General features: G+C 35.1%; 1 protein-coding gene across 1 annotated transcript; it reads left to right on the top strand.

Annotated features, from left to right (window-relative positions):
* The first annotated feature begins 17,855 nt into the window (after positions 1–17,855).
* LOC114397162 lies at positions 17,856–23,016 on the top strand. The gene is made up of 6 exons (XM_028359275.1): positions 17,856–17,951; positions 19,748–19,823; positions 19,898–20,314; positions 20,403–21,631; positions 21,746–22,337; positions 22,406–23,016. The coding sequence occupies exons 1-6, from the start codon at positions 17,856–17,858 to the stop codon at positions 23,014–23,016; spliced, it is 3,021 nt and encodes a 1,006-aa protein (XP_028215076.1).
* Positions 23,017–26,217: the final 3,201 nt, after the last annotated feature.

Below are 26,217 nucleotides of genomic sequence, written 5' to 3'. Positions count from 1 at the left end.
ATGCTTGATTCCCTTTTATTTCTTTTGCTTCTCAGAAATTTATTGAACCTCTTCAGAAAGAATATGAAATCACCATCTTCTTCTATTTCAGTCAAGTCCTCTTTGTCACTTTCTTCTTGAATAGAAGATGATGAGGCTCTGAGTGTTATTCCTTTTCTCTTTATATCATTCTCTTCATGTTGATGGAGTCTCATAAGTTCCATTTCATGTTCTTGAAGTTTTCCAAAGAGAGTGGCAAGAGACATATTAGTGAGATCTCTTGATTCTACAATTGTTGTTACTTTTGGTTGTCATTGCCTGCTTAAACATCTCAACACTTTGTTAATAAGATCTTCATTAGGAAATATTTTTCCCAATGATGCAAGATGATTAACTATATGAGTAAATCTCTTCTGCATATCTTCTATGGTTTCATATTGAAACATTCTGAACAGTTCATATTCATGTGTGAGAGTATTTATTCTAGATCTCTTGACATCAGTTGTGCCTTCATAGGTTACTTGCAATGTATCCCATATTTCTTTTGCATTTTTACAATTTGAGACTCTAAAATATTCATCCATGCCTAATGCAGAAGTGATTATATTTTTGGCCTTTAAATTGTATTGAACCTTTCTTCTTTCATCATCATTCCATTCTTCTATTGGTTTTTCTATAGTTGTATTTCCCACTACCTTTATAGGAATAAAGGGACCAACTTCAATGGCTTCCCATATATTTAAATCTATGGCTTCAATAAAGATCTGCATTCGAGTTTTCCAATAGTGATAACCCTCGCCATTGAACATAAGAGGCCTATTAATAGAATTTCCCTCAGGAAATGGAAAGTTGGATGAGGCCATATCTATTCTTGAAGTTTTTAAACTTTAAACAAGAAATCTGGCTTTGATACCACTTGTTAGACAAATGGCCTTAGTTATCTTAAGAAGGGGGGGTTTGAATTAAGATACAAAAATTATTCCCCAATTAAAATTTCACTCTCTTTTTAGATTAACAATGCATCTTTAATATGAATTACTCAAAAGACAATTCAAAATAAACTTCTTTAAAGCAAAATATAAATAGCAATAAATAAAAGAAGTTTAAGGGAAGAGAGAAATGCAAACTTGATTTATACTGGTTCGGCCACTTCCCGTGCCTACGTCTAGTCCTCAAGCAACCCACTTGAGATTTTCCACTCTCTTTGTAAAACTCCTTTTACAAAGTCTGAACCACACAGGGACAACCTTTCCCTTGTGTTTAGGAATCCTTATAACTTAAGAGACCCTCGACCTCTTAAACAACTTCCTTTGAATAAGAAGAAGAAGAAGTTTCTCTCTTTAAGAGAAGGATATTACAATTTAAGATCAATCAAGATTCCTTATTGAATATGAAAGTGTCAAACCAAGGAATCCTTTTTGAGAGGATAAGACATTTCAGTTCAGAAAAACTCTCTTCCAAAATTCGTGTCCCAAGTCACCTATATATAGGCTTTTGATTGCCATTCAAAATCATTTGAAAATATGTGACTTTTGGGAGTTATTTTAGAAAATTCCTCACTAGTAATCGATTACCATAATGGTGTAATCGATTACACAGTTACTTCTAAAGAGTTATGACTCTTCTCATTTGAAATTTGAATATTTAAACACTTGTAATCGATTACCAACTTACTGTAATCGATTACACAACTTGAAATTTAAATTCAAATTTCTTATGGCTTTTTTAAAACGTTCAAAACCTTTAGTAATCGATTACAAGCCTTGTGTAATCGATTACATGCTTTCGAAAATATTTAAAACCTTTTCAGAATGCATATTGGTCACTGGTAATCGATTACCAGAGAGTAAATCTCAATTTAAAATGATTTAAATAAAATTCTTTGGCCAAACCTTTTGCTTTTTCAATTTGGAAACTTCTTCCTAAGATTTTAGAGATCAACTTGATCATTTATCTTGAATCTCTTGAAGTCTTGTCATGAATTAAACTTAAGAAGCACCTTTATTTGGCATCATCAAAACATCATGATATCTTGCTTCTACTCGTTTTATGCAGTAGCTGGTGTCGAACCACACAGTTTGGCTAGCGAGAATCAAAAACATCAATGAATGGCAGTCCCCAGACGAAATTAGGATATGACAATGCACAAAACACCTTCTTCATCAATAATTTGAATTGCCTTATATTGAACTTCACCATTGAATTCATATACAAGACAACAATACCAAAGTGCAGTAATTATAGGTGTAACATCATTATCTACAATTGATGACTGTATTGTGGTGATTATGTCTGGCAGCGTCATTGTTGGATTCAAGAGTAACGATTTTTTCTTGTCACCTCTGAAAACTGCATTTGCACTTGAACTTTGAATGATTTCACCATTGATATAAACGTATGCACAAATAGGCTTTGACCTCATTTTGCTTGCTGTCTCTATTTGCTCTCAAAATTTGATTTGACGCAACTATGAAAAGTCTTTGGTTATATGGTGCATTTATATATACAATCAATCATGGGTCCATGGTTCACATGAATTAGAATCTCGATGCGTGACACTAGCATAGTCGTGTTAATGTGCTTTTGAATCTCGAGGCCTTACAATGAGGCAAATTATAAATGTGCTTTAGAATCTTGAGGCCTTACAATGAGATTAAGTGTAATGTTGAGCCCATGCGGACTGTTGAGAACCACGTTAATGCAGTAAACGTATGCATATGAGTGAACAGTGTGCAACACCACACATTCTAATTTCAGGAAATTATGCAGCTTCTTGATGCAATCCTACCCCGCAAGGGCATTGGATAAAAGACTCCAAGTAGGTTGGGCCAGAGATCCAAGGGAAGGCCCTAGGATTCTCATGAGCCTTAGGGTAGATTTCGAGCCCATGGGCTAAGTATGAGCCCACTTATCTTTGTAAATATTAGAATAGGTTTTTCGTTCTTTTGGGCCTTGTATTTTGGCCATTCTAGTAGTATAAGGTTTTAGGCTTGTATTTCGAGGCATTTTGAGTAGTCCTTGTAGTAGGGACTTTTTTTGTTTTTTCATGTATTTTGTCATGGGGGTGAGCTTAGCTATTATAGGGGGTGTGTAGCTAAGCTCTAGCTTCTCTTCTTAAGGAGGTGAGCTTAGCTATTATAAAGGTGTGTGTAGCTAAGCTCTTGATTTTTAAGAATCTTCTCAAGGAGGTGAGCTTAGTTATGAGAGGGGTGTGTGTAGCTAAGCTCTAGCTTCCCAAGGAAGTTATCTCAAAGAAGCTTCTCAAGGAAGTTTTCTCAAGAAAGCTTCTTAAGGAAGCTACCTAGTCTATAAATAGAAGCATGTGTGACACTTGTTGTAACTTTGATGAATGAGAGTCTTGTGAGACACAACTCAAAGTTAAACTTCTCTCCCTTTTTCTTCCTTCAATTTCGTGCTCCCCCCTCTCTCTTTCTCTCCCTCTTTCTTTTCCTCCATTGAAGCCTCCTCTCCAAGCTTCTTATCCAAGGCTCATCTTGGTGGTGAAGCTCCTTCTTCCATGGCTTATTCCCTAGTGGATGGCGCCTCCTCTCACCTCTTCTCCTTTGTCTTCCGCTGCATCTCCATGGTGGAAAACCACCATTAAAGGACCTCATTGAAGCTCAAAGATCCAACCTCCATAGAAGCTCCACAAGAAAGCTTCCATCAAGTGGTAATCAGAGCACAAAAGCTTCAAGTAGGTGCTCCTTAAACCTCCATTGACTTTTTGCTTTACCTTTTCTTCCATTATTGTTTCTTCATTTTTCTCCATGTATCTCCTCACATGTCTTGTGCTAAATGTTGTTAACATGATTCTTTAGAGTTTCCACCGATTAAACTTGCTATAGAAGCTAGATTTGATTTTCTATGGTTCAAATTTCTTGTTCTTGTTCTTGAACCATGAATTGTGTTGAGTTTAGGTTCCTTTGAGTTTTATCTTATTATTTTTTGTGGCTGAAACCTAAACCATAAAATTCTTACAAAAATATTAAAGTAGAAGAAAACCTCAAAAATCTAGAGTGACTTGTTCACCTATTGTAGTTTTGTCATAGAAGTCATGTCTAGTCATGAAACTTGTCACATAAGATTTCTTATGTTGTGCTGAATTTTATTTTCTTGTTTCTTTGTCTAACTCATTTGTTCATGAGTGTATGAAATTCTTTTAGTCTATTATTTGATTTGAGTCAAATCTTTCATGTTAATTAGTCCTTAACATGTTCGTGCAAAATTCTTAGAGAGTCTTTGATTGTGAACCTTTTCTTGAACTTTTAGGTTTCCTTATGATTGTGTCTATTGTGAATTTGAGTTTTGATGATTGAATTGCTGGCTGAAATGTTGATCCTAAGTGAATATTGAACTTCTAAAACTGTGGTAAACAATTCTAGTGAGTTCAACATACATAGGAAGGTTGAAAGTAAGCCCAATGCAATCGATATACCATGCTTAAAAAAAATCGCTGGTGCTGGCAGCTTGGACATACAAAGTTGTAAAAATTACTGAGAATTGGTTACTTTGAATTTTGAGCTGAAATTTTTACTGAATTTTCTAGAAATCTGAAAAAAAGTTATAAAAAAAGAACCAGGTGATTTGGATAAAAGGAAAAAATAATAAAAATCACACAATTTGGCAGAAAAAATCAGTATCCAAAAAAAAAAGTGAAAGGGAAGTGTGCTTGTTGTTTTGGCTCAAAATTTATTCTATAATTGGTGCCTATGTTATACCAATCTTAGTTCCGAAATTTCAATAGAAAATTTGTGTGAAAACAAGTGCCAAAGCTAGAGGTTTGTTGAGTCTTTTTTTTTTAAGTTTTTTTACTCTACTCTAGAGCCATTCTAAGTTTCTCTTTGAGTCCTAACTTGCTTCTATGTCCTTTTCATTGCTTTAATTGTTGAATAATCCTTGAAAAAATGTCTTGTTAAAATTCCATTGGTTTAACTTTCATTTCATTTTTTGGTCTTTGGTTATTGCTTGTCTCTTTGTTTCCTTGTTTGTGAGTTGCCATATAGGGAATTGGAAAGGAGGATTGGTGCCATCCCTTGAAGAATTTGAGTCAAGAAGCAAGGGGCCAACCACCTTATGAGCTATTGGACTAAGAAGCACTCCAAATTGAGTGAATCACTAAAGAGAGAAAAACCACCAAAATTGAGGACCTTTTTGCAATTTTGTAATTGACAATTTACTTTACTTTCATTGCTTTCAAATTTTGTAACAAAAAGGCCTTTCATTGGAAGTAAGTTGGGAGCCTCCAATAGGTCACCCTACTTCCCTTTGTGTGTAATAATTTTAGGCAATTTTACCTTAGGATTGTGAGTGTTTTGTTGGGAACCTTAAATGTGGTCATCCAAACACTCTTAGGATTCGCCTAGTTTACATTTCTTGCTTACTTTCGTAGCTTATTTCTTTTACCTTCCATTGTCAAACCGCCTAGATAGCTTGCATTTTACCAATTAGTTTTTACCTTATCTTTCACACCTCTTTTAGTGTTTATTTTGGCTAGTTTCAACCATAGTTTCTTTTACCTTTTGTTTTCAAACCTCCAACAAGAAAGAACCACAACTTAGGAACCAACATGAGTCATCATTCATCTAGTGTTAATGGCGAGGGTACTAGTCATAAAGACCCTTTATCTAGAATCTTAGATGAGTTGAGTTCCATCAAGTTATGGAAAGAAAAACAAGAGAGAAAAGAAAAAGGAAAAAAAAGAGTGGAAGAAATAAGTCAAGATGAAAGAAAGAAAATAAGAGAGGAAGAAAGAAGAAAAATAATGAAAGAAATGAAAAGAGAAAAATATACCTCCTATAGTAGTCATAACTCTTGCAAGAGCCTAAGTGAAGAACTTCGTGACTATTACGAAGGAAGGCATAGGTCACATCTTAGACCTCACTCACATAGGTGAGAAAAGGAAAAAAAGCCTCAAGAGGCTAACATTAACCTCCCATACTTCTATAGGAAGGACAATGTAGAGGCTAACTTAGATTGGAAAATAAGGGTAGAGCAACAACTTAAAAAGAAGTCTACGTCAAAATCTTATGGCTCTCACTCTTATCCAAAGAAAGACCAAGGTCAAGGCATCTTAGGGGTGACACCTTCTAAGCCCAAAGATGATAAGGGGAAGACAATAGAAAAGCAAGCCCCTAAGGCTAGTATGCAAGAGAAAACTAGCTCTATAAAGTTCTTTAAATGTCTTGGAAGAGAACACATTACTTCTCAATGCCCCACCACAAAAACCATGATTATGAAGGGCCAAGACATTTATATTAGCCAAGATAAGGCTACTACTCCACCTTCTTCTAGTGAAAGTGAAGAAGCAAAAGGGGAAGAATCTAGTGAAGAAATCTACCCCCAAGAAGAAGGACAATCATTAGTGGTTAAAGAGAAGTGTAAGGAGGTAAGTGTTTCCTCCAAGAGGTTAGCTAAGAAGGAAACTCATTTTACAATAAAGACAAACATTAAAGAAACTTTCCCTCTTAGACAACCTCCACATTTTCTCTTTTGTAAAAAGACACTTGCTAGCATTGCCACACCTCTTGGGCTTGAGTTTATTCCTCAAGTAAAGAAGTTGTTGGATGAGGGTTTGGTTCGCAAGAGCTTAAATCCTTGTGCTTTGTTGGTGCCCAAAATAGGTATTATTAGGCACCAAGTCCCTAAAATAGGTGGTGTGATGAATGTTTTGAGTGGTGCAACCCTTTTTTGTAAAATCACTCATGCACCTAACATCTTCATCGTGTGTGTACATAGGGACCCATTAGGTAGGTTTGTTCTTATTTTTAGTTTCAATACAAACTTAGGTACTCATATGGGACACCTTAGGTTTGTCATACTTTTTGGTAGGAATAATCAATATGAAAATACAGAAAAAGGTATGTTTTATTGTGTTACTTTTCTTAATTTTTCAAATAGTGATCAAGGGGTTCCCATGAACCCTAAGAGAATAAAGGTTATTCCTGAGTGGCCCACTCCACCAAGTATAAGAAAAATTTGGGGCTTCCATGACTTAACAAACTTTTACAAAAGGTTTGTCCCATATTTTTCTATACTTGTAGCACCACTCATTGAGATGGTGAGGAACCATGTTCCTTCATGGGAAGATGCCCAAGAAATGGATTTTCAAACCTTACCTTACTTCAACATACCAAACACCATTAATACATATGTTTTTGTTCTTTTTACAGGTGTTCAGGGAAGGAGCCCAGAGTATGAAAAACCTTAGGATTTGAGGTCAAATCCTTTCCAAGGTGGAGGGAATGATGCAATCCTACCCCGCAAGGGCATTGGATAAAAGACTCCAAGTAGGTTGGGCCAGAGATCCAAAGGTAGGCCTTAGGGTTCTCATGAGCCTTAGGGTACATTTCGAGCCCATGGGCTAAGTATGAGCCCACTTATCTTTGTAAATATTAGAATAGGTTTTTCCTTCTTTTGGGCCTTCTATTTTGGCCATTCTAGTAGTATAGGGTTTTAGGCTTGTATTTCGAGGCATTTTGAGTAGTCCTTGTAGTAGGGACTTTTTTTTTTTTCATGTATTTTGTCATGGGGGTGAGATTAGCTATTATAGGGGGTGTGTAGCTAAGCTCTAGCTTCTCTTCTTAAGGAGGTGAGCTTAGCTATTAGAAAGGTGTGTGTAGCTAAGCTCTAGCTTCTTTAGGAATCTTCTCAAGGAGGTGAGCTTAGTTATGAGAGGGGTGTGTGTAGCTAAGCTCTAGCTTCCCAAGGAAGTTATCTCAAAGAAGCTTCTCAAGAAAGTTTTCTCAAGAAAGCTTCTTAAGGAAGCTACCTAGTCTATAAATAGAAGCATCTGTGACACTTGTTGTAACTTTGATGAATGAGAGTCTTGTGAGACACAACTCAAAGTTAAACTTCTCTCCCTTTTTCTTCCTTCAATTTCGTGCTCCCCCCTCTCTCTTTCTCTCCCTCTTTCTTTTCCTCCATTGAAGCATCCTCTCCAAGCTTCTTATCCAAGGCGCATCCTTGGTGATGAAGCTCCTTCTTCCATGGCTTATTCCCTAGTGGATGACGCCTCCTCTCACCTCTTCTCCTTTGTCTTCCGCTGCATCTCCATGGTGGAAAACCACCATTAAAGGACCTCATTGAAGCTCAAAGATCCAGCCTCCATAGAAGCTCCACAAGCAAGCTTCCATGTGTAGCTAAGCTCTAGCTTCTTTAGGAATCTTCTCAAGGAGGTGAGCTTAGTTATGAGAGGGGTGTGTGTAGCTAAGCTCTAGCTTCCCAAGGAAGTTATCTCAAAGAAGCTTCTCAAGGAAGTTTTCTCAAGAAAGCTTCTTAAGGAAGCTACCTAGTCTATAAATAGAAGCATGTGTGACACTTGTTGTAACTTTGATGAATGAGAGTCTTGTGAGACACAACTCAAAGTTAAACTTCTCTCCCTTTTTCTTCCTTCAATTTCGTGCTCCCCCCTCTCTCTTTCTCTCCCTCTTTCTTTTCCTCCATTGAAGCATCCTCTCCAAGCTTCTTATCCAAGGCTCATCCTTGGTGGTGAAGCTCCTTCTTCCATGGCTTATTCCCTAGTGGATGACGCCTCCTCTCACCTCTTCTCCTTTGTCTTCCGCTGTATCTCCATGGTAGAAAACCACCATTAAAGGACCTCATTGAAGCTCAAAGATCCAGCCTCCATAGAAGCTCCACAAGCAAGCTTCCATGTGTAGCTAAGCTCTAGCTTCTTTAGGAATCTTCTCAAGGAGGTGAGCTTAGTTATGAGAGGGGTGTGTGTAGCTAAGCTCTAGCTTCCCAAGGAAGTTATCTCAAAGAAGCTTCTCAAGGAAGTTTTCTCAAGAAAGCTTCTTAAGGAAGCTACCTAGTCTATAAATAGAAGCATGTGTGACACTTGTTGTAACTTTGATGAATGAGAGTCTTGTGAGACACAACTCAAAGTTAAACTTCTCTCCCTTTTTCTTCCTTCAATTTCGTGCTCCCCCCTCTCTCTTTCTCTCCCTCTTTCTTTTCCTCCATTGAAGCATCCTCTCCAAGCTTCTTATCCAAGGCTCATCCTTGGTGGTGAAGCTCCTTCTTCCATGGCTTATTCCCTAGTGGATGGCGTCTCCTCTCACCTCTTCCCCTTTGTCTTCCACTGCATCTCCATGGTGGAAAACCACCATTAAAGGACCTCATTGAAGCTCAAAGATCCAGCCTCCATAGAAGCTCCACAAGCAAGCTTCCATCACTTCTGCTCCATTGATTCAATAGTAATGATTTTGTCTTGTCACCATTGATATAAACATACTCACAAATTGGCTCTGACCTCATAACTTGCCCTCTCTGTTTTCTCTCACAATTTGATTTGACGCAATTGGGCAAAGTGTTGGGTGATATGGTACGTTTATATATGCAATCAATCACGGGTCCATGGTTCACGTGAATTAGAATCTCGATGCATGACACTAGCACAGTCGTGCTAACGTGCTTTGGAATCTTGAGGCCTTAAAATGAGACAAATTATAAATGTACTTTGGAATCTCGAGGCCTTACATAAAGTGTATTTGTGCTTTGGAATCTGAACGCAGTTTATACGATAAATAGATAGGAGGTGCATGTCAATACCACATTTGCATCACCCAACTTCAAATTTTATATCATTTGTACTCAATTTACCATTTGACATCATTGTCATGGATCATAAACCTCTATTGCGTCATTAACATGTTCATCATTCACGTACTATGATTAACAACTTAATCATTTCCTATTACCATACAATACCTGAACACGAACCACAAATTATACCATTATTATCGTGTATCAGGTTCCAACATATTGCCCTAATCAAACAGTGTAGAATTGATCTTGCATTGATCATTGCATTGGTTGAATGATGGAGCCCTGAAACACACACCTTTCACCTGCCATAGGGAGAGTGCACCATCACACTCAAAGATGTTGCACTGCATCTAGGCATTAGAGTCGATGGTCGTGTTGTGGCTGGACCTATCTTCTTATATTGGGATGAGTTATGCGACAACTTACTAGGGGAAGTCCCTCCCGAAAATGCACGTAAAGCAGCTGCACTGAAGCTGACATGGTTGCTAAGCATCTTGCGTGCACCATTGCCTGAAGAACCAACAACACACCAACTAGAATGCAGGTGTAGAGCTTACATAATGTACATGATTGGTGGTGCTTTAATTCCTGATAAATCTAGAAATAAAGTTCAATTAATGTATTTTAACCTATTATGTGATTTGAATAACATAAAAAAATATAGTTGGGATTCGGCTTGTTTAGCAAACCTGTATAGAGAACTATGTCGAGCATCATCAGAGGTTGGTAAAGTTATGGATGGTTGTGTCATACTATTGCAGTCATGGGCTTGGTACCGCATGCCTTTTATTGCACCAAGAGTCCCACGACTCGAAACAACTTTGTAGAAGCAAATGAGTTTGATGTTTTGATGATGATCATGATGATTTGATGCAAATGCGCATTTCAAGTTTAATTCAAGACAATGATTCAAGAATACAAGACACAACATCAAGATGATCACTAGTATTTTAGGAAAGGAATTCCTAATTGAAATAGCAAAAGGTTTGGCCAAGTAATTTAAGTTAAAAAGTCTTTTTCAAGAGATTTACTCTCTGGTAATCGATTACCAGAGGATGTAATCGATTACCAATGGCCAAAAATGGTTTACAACAGCTATTAAAATTTGAATTCAAATTTTAGATTGTGTAATCAATTACACAATATTGGTAATCGATTACCAGCAGTTAATAAACATTTTAATTCAAATTTTAAAACCTGTAATCGATTCCACAAATCCTGTAATCGATTACCAGAGGAGATTTTCAGAAAATTATTTCTAAGAGTCACATCTTTTCAAATGGTTTTTACATGGCCACCAAAGGTCTATATATATGTGACTTGAAACACGAATTTGCTCAGAGTTTTTCATAACAAAAGTCTTATTCTCTCAAAGAGCAAAAACATTACATCCTCTTAAGAATTCCTTGGCCAATACACTTGCAATTCAATAAGGAATTAATTGAGTGCTCAGATTGTAAAATCTATCTCTTTTAAGAGAGATTTATTCTTCTCTTCTTTCTAAATTCTCAAAGGGGATTAAGAGACCGAGGGTCTCTTGTTGTAAAGAAATCTGAACACAAAGGAAGGATTGTCCTTGTGTGTTCAGAACTTGTAAAAGGATTTTACAAGATAGTGGAACTCTCAAGCGGGTTGCTTGGGGACTGGACGTAGGCACAAGGGTGTGGCCGAACTAGTATAAATCTGAGTTTGCACTTTCTCTTCCCTTAAACTCATTTATTTATTATTGATTTATATTTATATTCAGATTGTTCTATTTGAATCATTATTTAAGAGTTCATTTTTAAGGGAACTTGCATTGAAATTGAAATAGAATTTTAATTGGGAAAATAGTTTGCAATATCTTAATTCAACCTGCCTTCTTAAGATATCTAAGGCCAGTTGTCTAACAAACTTATCCACTGGCTAAAAGGTTATTTACATATAGCGAAATCTAAATTTTTAATTTCAATGACGCGTATTATAACATTACAATGAATATTGGTTTTGTATGTTTTACATTTCAGGTGGAGTGGTGGTAGATTAGAATATAGGGCCACACCTCATGGTATATATCTCGTATAGATATATGGAGAGCCATGAGATATAATACTATCATGAACTGCACCATTAATATGTACATATTAACATTTACTAATGTTGCATTGTTAGCATATATTTCAGTTTTCTTGGGTCCCATAAAGAGGATTTGAAGAACACCTACCGAGATATGCATACAGAGTCATTGAGATTTGGTTTGCATGTATTACAATTATTTGTTTCTCGATTTTCGAATGGCATCAAACAAACTGGGTCAAGCTACAATTTGGACTACAACAAGATATCCCTATTGATCCCATGAATCTTGATCGACTTCACCAAATTGACATGTGAGACAATCATTATAGTGATTGGATGGAATATCATACGGAGTGGATTAATATCTAGAAAAAACAAACACAATGATGTTTTAACTGGGCAATGGGTTGAAGGAATAGTGACACATACACCAGCATACATGGAATGGTATGGGAAAAACATTACTCTGTTCTTGTCTGTTGCACAACAACTAAATGATCCACGCACAACAATTACCCATAATGTTGTAGGGACAAGTGTTGAACAAAAAAATTTTGAAATTCCACATCCTCAGCCAATGTATTGTACTCCTTCACCTGTTCATCAAACTTTTCGTCAGACTAGCGAGTCAGTTAGCACAACCAGCCATGAATGGATGACCAATTTATTTGGCGTCGATTTGAATACACCAAATTTAGCGACATCATATTTAGCTTCTTTACAATAGTTCGATGGACCATATTTGTTTGGAGAACAAGGACAAACTTCTTCAGCTACAGCAACCCACATTGAATATACTAACATAGAACAACAACATCATCATGACGTCGGAGAACTAGTTATACAGGAAAGAAGAAATCAACGACATAATCGGCGTCCACCGCCCTGTGGGACTGGTCATCGTCTTGGCCATTGAAGTATAAAATGTTGTGATAATGGGATCAAATATGTTTAACTACTCCTGTAAAGGTTTCATCAACTATGATTTGGACTCTTGCAATTATGCTTAAGTGCCCATGTTCTGCATTATTTTCCCTTATGTCCAACACTTTAAAGATATTTGTGACACACTTTTTTCATAGTTTTAATGCCAAAGAATCCAAAAAAAAATATATCGTGCATGAGTTCAATGGAAAACCACCAAAAAATAGAAGCACAAAATCAAAAAAACTATGATTTGGACCCCTACAACTATGCTTAAGTACCCATGTTCTGCATTTTTTTTAAAATTATGTCCAACACATTAATGATATTTGTGACACAGTTTTTCCATATTTTGAACGTCAAAGAATCCAAAAAAAAAATATCGTGCACCAATTTCATGGAAAACAACCTCAAAATAGAAGCACATAATCGAAAAAACTATGATTTAGACCCTTGCAACTATGCTTAAGTGCCCATGTTCTGCATTTTTAAAATTATGTCCAACACATTAATGATATTTGTGACACACTTTTTCCATAGTTTGAACGTCAAAGAATCCAAAAAAAATATCATGCACCAGTTTCATGAAAAACCACCTCAAAATAGAAGTACAAAATCGAATAAACTATGATTTGGACCCTTGCAATTATGCTTAAGTGCCCATGTTCTATATTTTTTAAAAATTATGTCCAACACACTAATGATATTTGTGACACACTTTTTCCATATTTTGAACGTCAAAGAATCCAAAAACAAATATATCATGCATCAGTTCCATGGAAAACCACCTCAAAATAGAAGTACAAAATAAAAAAAAAACTATGATTTGGACCCGTGCAACTATGCTTAAGTGTCCATGTTCTGCATTTTTTTAAAATAATGTCCAAATCATTAATGGTATTCATGACACACTTTTTTCATGGTTTGAACTTCAAAGAAACCAAAAAAATATATTCGTGACACATTCTACAATTTGCACATGTCTCTAAAAAAATAAATGTCCCACCAATATAACTGACATGAGATGGACAACTCAGAATTTCTTTTTTCACTTTGAAAATTATAATGGACTTCTGCTCCATGAGTTACCAGGGATAAATCACAGTCCAAATTGACAACATTCTATAATTTGCAGATGTCTCTAAAAAATTAAATGCCTCACTAGCAACACTCTGTAATTTGCACATTATGGACCCTTGCATATATGCTTAAGTGTTCATTAACCTATTCATCTAAATGCACAGTTAACTAGTGACTCACCCAACTATAAGCAAATTCTATAAATACCACTACCACTAAAGACATTCGTCACACTTTCAAATTTTCATCTCAATCCCTACCACAATGTGTCACCCAACTGCATATGTTTGTGTTTACTACAACGACCAAATTTGGAACACAAATGAAGGCACCACCTTCGTTAGTAACAACACAAAAACTTTCATGGTCAACAAGGTCATAACCTTTACACAATTGCTTGAACTTGTTCACCAAAAACTAAACATTGAACCACAACAACATATCCAACATCTCCACTTTCGGTGCCCTATATTTGAGTCAGGACAACGTTATATGTACACATCTTTTATTCTGTGAGATGATGCTGATGTTCGACAAATGTTCAACATTTTTTACAACATTTTTAGCAATTTTCAGTTTACCCACTTCTACTGCAGTAGGTGGCATGGTAACATAACTGTCGAAATTCACAACATTTTGCAATTTACACTACACTATTTCAAAAAATTAAATGTCTCACCAGCAAAACTGACATAAATTGGACAACTCATAATCTTTTCTTTTTAACTCTGGAAATTATCATGAATATCTGTTGCATTAATTATAAGGTAAAATTACTGCTCCAAATTGACAACACTATGCAATTTGCACACGTCTCTAAAAATTAAATGTCTCACCAACAAAACTAACATGAAATGGACAACTTATAATATCTTTCTTCACTCTGAAAATTATCATGGACGTCTGATGCATTAATTACAAGGGAAAAATCACAGTCCAAATTGACAACACTTTACAATTTGCACACGTCTCTAAAAACTTAAATGTTTCACTAGCAAAATTGACATGAAATGGATAACTCATAATCTCTTTTTTCACTCTCAAAATTATCATGGACGACTGCTGCATTAATTACAAGGGAAAAATTACAGTCCAAATTGACAACACTCTACAATTTGCACACGTCTCTAAAAAAATTAAATGTTTCACTAGCAAAATTGACATGAAATGGATAACTCATAATCTCTTTTTTCACTCTGAAAATTATCATGGACGACTGCTGCATTAATTACAAGGGAAAAATCATAGTCCAAATTGACAACACTCTACAATTTGCACATGTCTCTAAAAAAATTAAATGTCTCACCAACAAAACTAACATGAAATGGACAACTCATAATCTCTTTCTTCACTTTGAAAATCATCATGGATGTCTGCTGCATTAATTACATGGGAAAATCACAGTCCAAATTGACAACACTCTGCAATTTGCACTAGTCTCAAAAAAATTAAATGTCTCACCAACAAAACTGACATGAAATGGATAACTCAGAATCTCTTTTTTCGCTCTGAAATTATAATGGACGTCTGCTACATCAGTTACTAGGGAAAAAGAAACATTGGATTCCAATACACATCAATGTGGCAAAATGCTCATACAACTATAAATAACACAAAACACACTTAATACAAACGCACAATTTCACACATACCTTCATAAATCAAATTCAATCTTATTACTATGTCTGTTTTGGGAGAAACAAGCAGCTAGACCATTGCTAACTTGAGATTAGCCTTCATTTTTCCAAATGGATCAATCACTCACAACCAAACTGATGTTTATTTTCAAAGTCCCACTCCAACACCAATGCGAGTTCCAAATGATTGTTCTTTTTATACACTCAAGCGTAGAATGCACAACACCCTTCAACTAACCAACAATCAATTAGTGGATGAAATCTACTAGACAACCATTCATAGATGCAGGTCAGCAATATTTTTTTCAATCTCTACAATTGAAAAATGATGATGATGTTTACACAATGTTAAATTGCAATGAGCAATACTCGTGTGTTGGCCCTATAGAATTATTATGTACCATCAATAGAACATCGGATGCTATACTCAATCTGCTTCAATCCACTATCACTTCTACTCATGATGCAATTATGTATTACAATGGGAAGTGGAACATACCACGCCAAGGTGAGTTTTTGGGTTACTCCTTTACTGGAACAAACCCAATAAGATTTGGCATTCCTTCAGGATGTAGCATAGACAAACTCAAGGATTTAATCAAGCAAGTTGTACCTATAGGAGTTCCCCCTTATGGAATTCACGAATCACAATTGGTCAGACGATTGTTCTTTCGACAACCAGGTCATGCTAAGTATTTAGAAAATTTAATTGAATATGAAATAACAGAATTGAAAAATGATGAAGACGTACTAAAGGTGTTAGCACAATCCAACTATCGGAAACGATTCTGCCCAATAGAAATTTTGACTATTTTTAACAAACTAGTAGTCATATTTGCGTTGTAATTGTATTTTTTAATATGTTTCATTATTCTCAGCTATCATCTCAGTTACCACACTTTTAAATTTTATGTTTATTGTATAAGACAGATGTATCAATTATTTTTTCACTGTTTTAATACTACTAACTAATTTTCATATTTTTAATTAACGAACATAACAAAAAAAATATCAACGACACATAAATTTAACTACAAAATTACATAAAACGTAACTAAAAAATTGTATTATAATTTTATCCAATTTTTTCATTTTTCTTTATCTACATATTTCTCTTTAAAAAAAGTAAAAAAAAATAAAAAAATTAATTTAATAAAAAAGTAATTTTAAAACCAATTAAAAATATATTTACATAATATAATATTTATATTTTTTAATAATTTAAATTTAAAAAAAAAACTCAAGCACGAAAGTCAGGGTGGCGAAACCCGACTTCCTACCTGGGGACAAAAATAGTGTGCATTGGGAAAAAAATTTGAAGTGGTGTACTATGGGAAATTATGAGAGAGTGTGCATATTGGTCAAAAATCCTTAAAAGTTCTTAATAACCTATGTAAAAACCCTATTTTCTAGTAGTGATGATTGAATCATCAACTCGTGTTTCCTTTCTATTAGTCAAGTAACTAATGTGGATTGAAGATCAAATTTGTACCGTAGAAATTAAAAAAAAAATCAACCATTAAAAGCATGGCAATGACACATAAAACATTATAAAAATCAATATTTTTAGCCAAATGAGGATATATCCACTACATAATCAGGATCCGTTTTGACCATCTCCATGGAGAATGATATTAACAGCATATGCAGCTTAAAAAATGTGAAAGTAGCTTATTGAAAATTAAAAGCATCAACAATTATATGTCATGAAGGTATGAATAAAAGAGAACCCAACAAAATATAACGTCACTACCAAGCTTAGAATCAACCAAAGTACTCTTTTTTCTTCAAAATTTGTAAAGCTCCAAAAGAAAAAATTGCAACTGCCTAAAAGAGAAAAGGAAAAAAATTTCAAAAGCAGTAAAGTCAATAGACCCCTAGATGGCTCTAAACAACATGCAGTGATCAATTTACAAAATTTGATTCTTTGAATTGATCAATTTAAAAATGTAATTACTTTCTTCATTTTTCTCTCTATAACTTTGGCTTTTGCGTTGTAGTTCAGATTTCTTTGTGATTTTTTATTTGGCTATCTCTTGTGATCTCTAATATCCCTTTGTGCTAAATGACACATTCAGACTGCAAAACCCATTTATTCCAGTGTAAATCCAATTTGAAAATCTATCCGTAGGTTGGCTTGTTGTAAACTCTAATTATAAAGTTTCTGGGTAGACACTCACTGATTTTATCGTTGTAGTTATGGGGTTTGCAGCAACTAGCGACCTTTAGATTCTTTAATTTTTCTTCTTAGCAAGGACCAAGCAAACGAATTCCACAAACACAAATACATAATAATAAGAATGCAAAATCTAAGAAAATGGTAGGAAACATAGAAGGTTAAAATCAGACTTTAGAACATTCCAAAATCGGAGGTGTTCAAAGTTTGGTATAAAGAGCTTACCAAGTGTACACCAGAATTTTGATCCATTTGTGACTTTGACAAACATTATTTTGGTTCCTAAAACTAACACCAATAATAAGTAAAATGATCAAAACTAATTTAATAGTAAAAAATATTTTAATGAGCAAATGAAAAATACTCACAGTAAGATAAGAAACATCACTCTCATAGTAGGATTTTTGTTGAGAAGAGGAAAAGATAAAGAAGAAAGAAGAAATACTTTCCTAATAATGGTTGTCGACGACGGAGGAAGTACAACTCTCATTCCGAATAACCTTGACCATGATCTTTCAGTTCTCCTTCGCCAGACAAATCTCAGCAACAGGGTGAAGTTGTTGGCCACGGAATAAGTTCAGGCAATAAGTAGAGAGCAAGGAGACCCTTGATAGTGAAATCCATAACCAGTTTATACAGCGGTTTGCAACACTCATTCCCACTAAACTAAATCATTTCCAAATTCAAATGAAAATAATTTTGTTCATTAGAGAGAAAGGTGACAGTTCTCTCAAAAAAAAAAAAGAAAAAAAAAGAGAAAGGTGACAGACCTATGAATACCTTCTTCAAATGTATTTTTTTTAGTGTTGGAGAGCCTTGTTTGATGGTTTGTCTGAAAATTTTCCACTTTGATGAAGAATTGAAACAACGTTTGCGTGTATTTCGATTACAATTTGCAAAGTTCAGCATAACTTAACTTTTTAACTTAAGTTGAATATAAATTGTTTGTGCGTATTTGTTTAACATTTGAGAGGTCTCAAATGTTTGTTCGATGAAAAGTAACAAATTGTTACTTCTCATAAAATAGTACTCTAGAATTTGTGTCAATTAAGTGAGAATATAATGGAAATACAAACATGATTTTTTATGTTTGGATCCTTTATTGTAAAAGTACTTTGGTTAAAATGAAATTTATTTGAATGATTTTGATGAAAATTGCAATGATCATATAATTAATAAATTAGAAATCAAGTTTGAATAGAATTTAAAATAGAATACTATGATTTATTTCATTATTTTTTTAAGTATACTTAAATTGATAATATATTATTACATTTTGTTAAAAATTGTTGGCCTATTATAAAATAAAAAAACATCAAATTTGCAAAAAAATTATTAAAATATCTACATATAAAAATACATTTTTAATTAATATTAGAATTAAAAATTAGTATAAAAAATAAAATAAAATACATACAACATATTTGAGGCGAAGAGAAATTGCCAAGAGAAATTAGGTAGCGTTTAACGGAAAGCAAGTGGCATGTTATTTTGGATTCAACATACATTTTCATTATAATTGCATTCAACGTAATGGAAAAAAAATTGCCAAAGATATGGGAGTGGCGTTCGATGCCCCGTGAATGGCCGTTTGGAGGTCCAAACGGGTAAACAAACATACCCTGGATTGCTCGATGGCTTTTGGCTTTTGACCATTCTACCGTCAATGATTGTATGTCTGTAACATACATGTTCCTTCCTTGTCCTTTTGTGTGTGGCTGGACTTGGTTTATTGGGCTTTTCCTTTATCCATATTGTGAATTGTTTCAGTTGAGATTGTAAGAGGAGCTGTTGTTGCTTGTCTTTGTTAATTCCACAATTAGTTAAAATTCAAAATATGCCTTTTGTTACGAGTGAATAGGCAATTTAGTCCCTGAGATTGTAACCACTTTGCATATTAGTCCTTGACTTAAATTTTAATTCATAATAGTCCCTAACTTTACCTCCGTTATGCAAATAAGTCCCTGCTGTTAAAATCTAATTTCCTCCGTTAGTCAAATGTCTATTTGGCAAATGTAAGCATCCAATGTGGCAGGTTTGAGTCCAAGTCAGCAATATTATGTGGCAAGGCAAGGACTGAATTGAAAAATTAGGTTTAAAAGAAATCAAAAATGAAGTAAACCCATTTTCCCTTTCATTGTTGCTCTTCCCTCCCCTGCATTCTCGTGATTGAGGGTTCGCGCTTTTTGTCAGGTTGGTGGTTTCATTCAATTCGTTTGCATTGTTTTGGTGGTTTGATTTGGGGTTTTACATGTTCGAGGGGTTTCATTTGCGGCATTGTCTTCGCGCTTCGTAGGGAGGTTTATGATCGTTTATTATTTTCGTTTATGATGCTCTGTTTTTATAGATGACAATGTTTTTGGTTTTTGATTGTGTCTTCGCGGTTTTTGACAATGTCAATGTCTTCGCGCTTTTTGAGGTAGGTTTTTTTATTTCCTAATATCTGACCATGTTTGCGGTTTCTGATTGTGTAGAATGAATGATAATATAACTTTAGTATTGCACCATGGAGGAAGATTCACTTCACGTGCCAGTGATGGAAAGGTTGAATATATAGGCGGAGAATTTGACGTTTGGGAGGATATATCTGCAGATTGCCTGAATGCATTTATCTTATATGATCTGGTGAAAGCTTGTAAGAAGTATAGTAATATAGGAGAATGTTTTTGGTTGATTGATAAGGACTTAGATTTTAATCATGGGTTAAGGAGTTGTACAACTGATGGAGATATATTACACTTAGTTAGGGATGCTTTTGAAAATGAGAATGAGATAAATGTTTATTTTCATCATGAAGTAGATCCAATTTTAGAAGAAGTCCCACAAATGTTGTACTTGGAATGTTATCCAATTCGAAAAGTTGTTGAGAATGAGGATGATTTAGATGATGTACCTGTTGCTGGCCATGAGGAAGGTAAGTTTTAATTCATCTGTACTTGGTCCGACATGGTTACCATAATTAATTAATATGATTAATTTTTACTTTATGACCATTGATGCAGATGTTGGTGCTGGAGAGCAGACAGATGCTGGTGAGCAGATGGATGCTGGTAAGCAGAGGGATGGTGATGAGCAGAGGGATACTGATGCTGGTGAGCAAAGAGATGGTAGTGAGCAGAGGGATACTGATGCTGGTGAGCAAAGAGATGGTAGTGAGCAGAGGGATGCTGAAGCTGGTGAGGAGAGAGATGCTGATGGTGAAGAGAGAGATGTTGCTGATAGTGAGGAGGAAAGGGAAGTTGACAGTGATGAGACAGATGCTGAGTGGTTTATAAATTTCTCTTGTATGTTGAATGAAGTTGAAGCTGAAGTTGAGACAGATGGTTATCATTCAGAGGAGCTTAATATCCCCATTAGTAGTGATGATGAAGATGAGGATGTTGAAGTTTATCCTCAATATAGTCAAAGTAGTGGAGTTGGTGAACAGAAGTTGGAATTAGGGATGGAGTTTGGTACTCTAGATGAATTTAAATCTGCCTTGAGGGAGTATAGCATATTGATGGGCAGGGAGTTCAAGTGGAAGAAGAATGATAAACAGAGGGCTAGAGCAAAATGCAAGAAGGCATTTTGTGATTGGGAAATCTACTGTGCAAAGAATGAAGTTAGAAACTCTTTTCAGATAAAGACATTTAAGCATAACCATAATTGCTGCAGAGAAGTGAACAACAAACAAGCAAATAGACAGTGGGTGGTCAGTAAACTTGAGGGCAAACTCAGAATGCAGCCAACCCTTAAATGTGTTGAAGCTTTGGAATATTTCAAGCAAGAGTTTGGAGTGCACATTGAAGTTACAAAGATGTGGAGAGCCATGAAAGAAGCAAAGCAATTAGTGGAAGGGAATGAGAGGAAACAATATGCCAAAGTATTTGATTATGCACATGAATTGTTGAGGAGCAATCCTGGATCAACAGTTAAGATCAACACAGTGCCAAGTCCAGAAGGTCCACCACAATTTCAGAGGCTATATATTTGTCTTGCTGGCTGTAAAAAGGGGTTTGTTGCTGGATGTAGACCATTCATAGGTCTAGATGGATGTTTCCTAAAGAGTGCATTTGGAGGAAACTTGCTCTCTGCTGTTGGGCTTGATGGCAATAACCACATCTATGTTATTGCTTATGCTGTTGTGGACATTGAGAACAAAGACAATTGGAAATGGTTTTTAACTTTGTTGCATGAAGATCTTGGGGATTACATACAGAATGGGTGGAATTTCATGTCAGACATGCAAAAGGTATGACATGGTGTGATTTGCAATTGTTATCATAAGTTAGGTATTTAATTGAAGTTAATGACATAAGTTAGGGACTAGTCCAGAAGTATTTACTACTTTGCTGCAATTTTTCAAGGACTTATTCCAGCTTTACAGGAAGTCATGCCTGGTGCACCTCATAGATTTTGTGTCTTGCATCTTTGGAAAAATTTTACAAAGCAATGGAAAAGCAAGGAACTTAAAGGAATTGTGTGGCAATGTGCAAAATCCACTACTGTTGCTGAGTTTGAAGGCCATATGGCCCATTTGAAGACAATCAACTGCCAGGCTTGGGAGTATTTGAATAAATGGCCCAAACAAGCATGGACAAAAGCCCACTTCAGTACAACACCCAAGGTGGACAATATATGCAACAACACTTGTGAGGTATTCAATTCCAGAATTCTGCAGTATAGATGCAAGCCTATTATCACAATGCTTGAAGAAATTAGAAGTTATATCATGAGAACCATGGCTGCCCGCAAGGTTAAACTTTCTGGAAAACCTGGACCATTATGTCCAGTGCAGTATAAAAGACTAGAAAAAGAATTCCATTTTGCTAATCAATGGACTTCCATTTGGTGTGGTGATAACATGGGCCTGAGATATGAGGTCCACATGTGGGGGAATAAGGTTGAGGTCAATTTAGGTGAATGGACATGCACTTGTGGAGTATGGCAACTAACAGGTTGTGTTTTTTATAGTTTTTTTTCATTCCTAACCTACATGTGTGCTGATTTTACAACTTTGATGTAGGGATGCCATGCCGACATGCCATTGCAACAATAACTCACAAAGGAGGGAAGCCTGAGGGCATGTGTCATGAGTGGCTGTCAATAGAAGCTTATAATAAGACATACCAGCATTTTATTGAACCAGTCCAAGGACCACAATATTGGGCCCAGACACAGTATACACACCCTGTTCCACCACATAAAAAGGTCCAAAGAGGAAGGCCAAAGAAAAATAGAAGGAGATCTGTAGATGAGGACAATGTCACAGGACATAAGCTAAAGAGGAAATTGGCTGAGTTTACATGTGGAAGGTGTGGCCAAACCAATCATAACATTAGAAGCTGTAAAAATATTGGAGTTCCTGTTAGGCCAAAGAAATATGTTGCACCATCAACTTCCAATGAGGATGACCACCTATTATCTCAAGATGAACAAGCTTTGAATGAGGCTGAAGAAGCTGCTGCTCATGTTCAACAAGATCCGGTGGAGATTAATTTATCTCAGCCTCATTTGTCACAAGATAGTGACATGGAGGTCCCTGCAACTATTGTTCCACCAATAGCAAGGAATAAGCTAGCCATAACAAGAGCCAAAAAAAGGAAGGTTGCTGATAAAGATGATGCAAAAAACTGAAGAACCATTTTTTGTTGCATTTTGAAGGTTGCTGAAGATCCATTTTTTGTTGCGCATTTTGAAGGTTGCTGAGTTTGAAGGTTGCGGATGAAGAAAACTGAAGAAGCATTTTTTGTTGCATTTTGATATTAGGATGTGTAGTTGTATATTTTGAAAGCTTCACTGGCATGTGAAATGATGTCAAATATTAGGATGTGTAGTTGTATAGTTTGAAGGCCTACTGAACAATTGCTTCTAACTACCATGCTTTGGGATGTCAAATATTATGTGAAATTGATCTAAAGTCATGTTTCTTCTCTTTCTTTTATAAATTATACACTGTGTTGGATTTGGAGTTGGAGTAGTACAATCCATCCCAACATACATTATGAGTTGCTTCTTATTACCTAATTCTCTTTCTTTTATTAAATTATATTTAATAAACTGCAAATTTCAGCAACAAATTTCACCAACAAATTATATTTAATTGAAATGGATAATTGACAGTAGCAACAAAAGCTGCTATTACACTACAAAAGCTACTTCCTATTACAAATTCTTCAGCAAAACAACAATTGACAGTAGCAACAAAAGCTGCTATTACACTACAAAAGCTACTTCCTACTACAAATTCTTCAGCAAAACAACAATTACAATATCAAAAGCTGCTATTACACATTTTACCTAAAGTACATTCCCCCTAAAACTAACATTACAATTAAAAATGAAAAACCTAACAACACAATGTTTGTTAAATTTCTCATTTTCTTCTGCAAAGCTTCAATTTGTAGCCTCAAATCAGCCACTACCATTGTTTCTCTTGAGATAGAAGACGAATTAGAAAGTTGGTTTTCTTCTTCAACCCATTGAAAAAATTGACAGTTATCTGGGTCTGTTTGGGGTAATGCACAAGTATAGAATAACCTTCCTGGGTTTCTCCTTGTTCTTGCAGTTCGAATAGCTGCACGTCTTCCATGGTGGCATTGCCGAATGAAACTACCAGAAAATGCACAACAACTACCACTTGCAGACATGGACAAATCAAGTGAACAAGCAGCAGGGACTGAGCCTCAGAGTAGAAGAAGAAGAAGCAACTCAGCGTGGGAAGAAGAAGAAGAAGAAGAAGCAACCAGCAGCTTCGTAAACCCTAATTTTTTTGGGGAAGAAGAAGCAACCTTGCATGTGAGAGAGAATTTATAGATGCAGACCTCAGTGCCACGTTGGACAATCTACGTGGCACTGAATTGCCACCTATACACCTCACTAACGCCGTCACCTGAGAAATTAACGATAGGGACTATTTTGCAAAACTTATGTAAAGTTAGGGACTATTATGAATTAAAATTTAAGTCAGGGACTAATATGCAAAGTGGTTACAATCTCAGGGACTAAATTGCCTATTCACTCCTTTTGTTACTGTTTGATGTGAAAGTGTCACCTGTAAAAAGTTGTCATTTTGTAGTCCTTGTATTTGTATATAGTAATATAGTATTGATATTGATAAGAATATTGGCTCATTCTTAACCGTTATATTATTAATTAAATTTCGTATTAATTTTAAATTTTTAGATCAACTTAATTTTAATAAATTATAACATTTATGATAATTAATTAATACCAATACATAATACATCATGTTATTATATTTTAACGCCATGGTAATATATTATAGAAATTAGTTATTATAAATGTTATATTATTATTTTTGGTATCAAATTTTGAATTTCAGTGTGTGATTATTTCTTATTTTAGGAAAATCACTTTTTTTTATTGTACTATTTTTCTTCATTGTTTAAAAAATATTTTTTATATATTTCTAAATTCCTCCAAAATTTAATAACTTTCAAACATTTTTTAAATTATTTTTCCCTTATTAAATCAATTAGATGATCTTATAATTTTCCTTATTTTAATTATTTTCAAACACTCTAATGACAATATTTTCTAATTATTAAGGTTCGCAATTATCACAAATAAGATTTGGGATGGTGCGAAAAGTAAAGTGTTATGTGAGTAAGACATTTGTGGCAATGTTTTTTTGTTTTTACAATGACCTTATGAATACTTCAAATCTACATTGGTAGTTACAACAAAGAAAAAAAATGAAAATGTACTAAAAATATTAACACAAAAAGGAAATAAATAAAAAAGAAACTATAAATGCATGGGAAAGTATGCATTACTTATTGTAATACATCAACAAAGTATCCATTACCTATTGTAATACATCCAAAATGGGGAAGGGGGTACATTACGCACTTCTTATGTTGATCATACACTAATTCCAAAACATAAACCTCAGGAGACTTCTAAAGAAATCTCCCTCTACCATCAAAGTCTAGAGACAAAAGAGACGTGATATCATTTGAATCACTAATGTAACATCTTCATGGTAAGTTCCCTTGTACTACCATTCGTCGACATGCTAGGTGATGTCAGACCAAAGACTTGAAAGGGAAGTCTATACTCATAGGTTCAAAGACCATCGCATGAAGATGATGCATCCTCTTCAGATACATGTGTGACGAGTATGTATCTAGTCAACTGATCATCTCTCGTGGCGACATCTTGATAAGTTTTACCATCGAAGAATGTGAAAATAAAGTATAATCGAAGAATAACCAAGGGTGGGTCCTGAATCTCATCCATTTGCTCCCACGAACCCATCATTCGAGATCATCACAAACACAAAACCACATGTGCAACAATGCAAGGATAAGCTATTGAAAACAAGGCACAGAGACACACACACACACACACACACATATTGTGGGAATGTAGCTAATCATATGACATCTACCAAAGTAGATAAACAATACGACAAAGGATATGTCAATCATTCATGTGCATTTATCATCAACCAAATATAAGAGATAAATCCAACATATATATCTTATCATATATGAATTTTCATACAATACTAGACAACTTATGCGACACAACAACTTTTGCAAAGCAACATCAAGACCTTTCCTACTCGCAATGCAATGACTACTCCATGGAGATTCACATGTTGAGTGATCATGCCAATAATCCCTTAATCATAGTAAAATTAACAACACCCTAACAGGATAACAACACTAACACGTGCCAAAAACTATTTGGGGATTCCATGCAAAACTAATCTGTGAAGTGATATAGTGGTCATGTCAGGATAGAAGTATGTGAGTAGTGGCTTACCGCAACATAAGATTTGCAGCAATTCTAGCCTAATTTGAGTAG

Source organism: Glycine soja, chromosome 18, assembly GCF_004193775.1.
Source record: "Glycine soja cultivar W05 chromosome 18, ASM419377v2, whole genome shotgun sequence".
In the NCBI taxonomy this organism is placed as follows: Eukaryota; Viridiplantae; Streptophyta; class Magnoliopsida; order Fabales; family Fabaceae; genus Glycine; species Glycine soja.
Note: the sequence above shows the minus strand (reverse complement) of the source record. Positions and strands in the feature narration are given on the sequence as shown.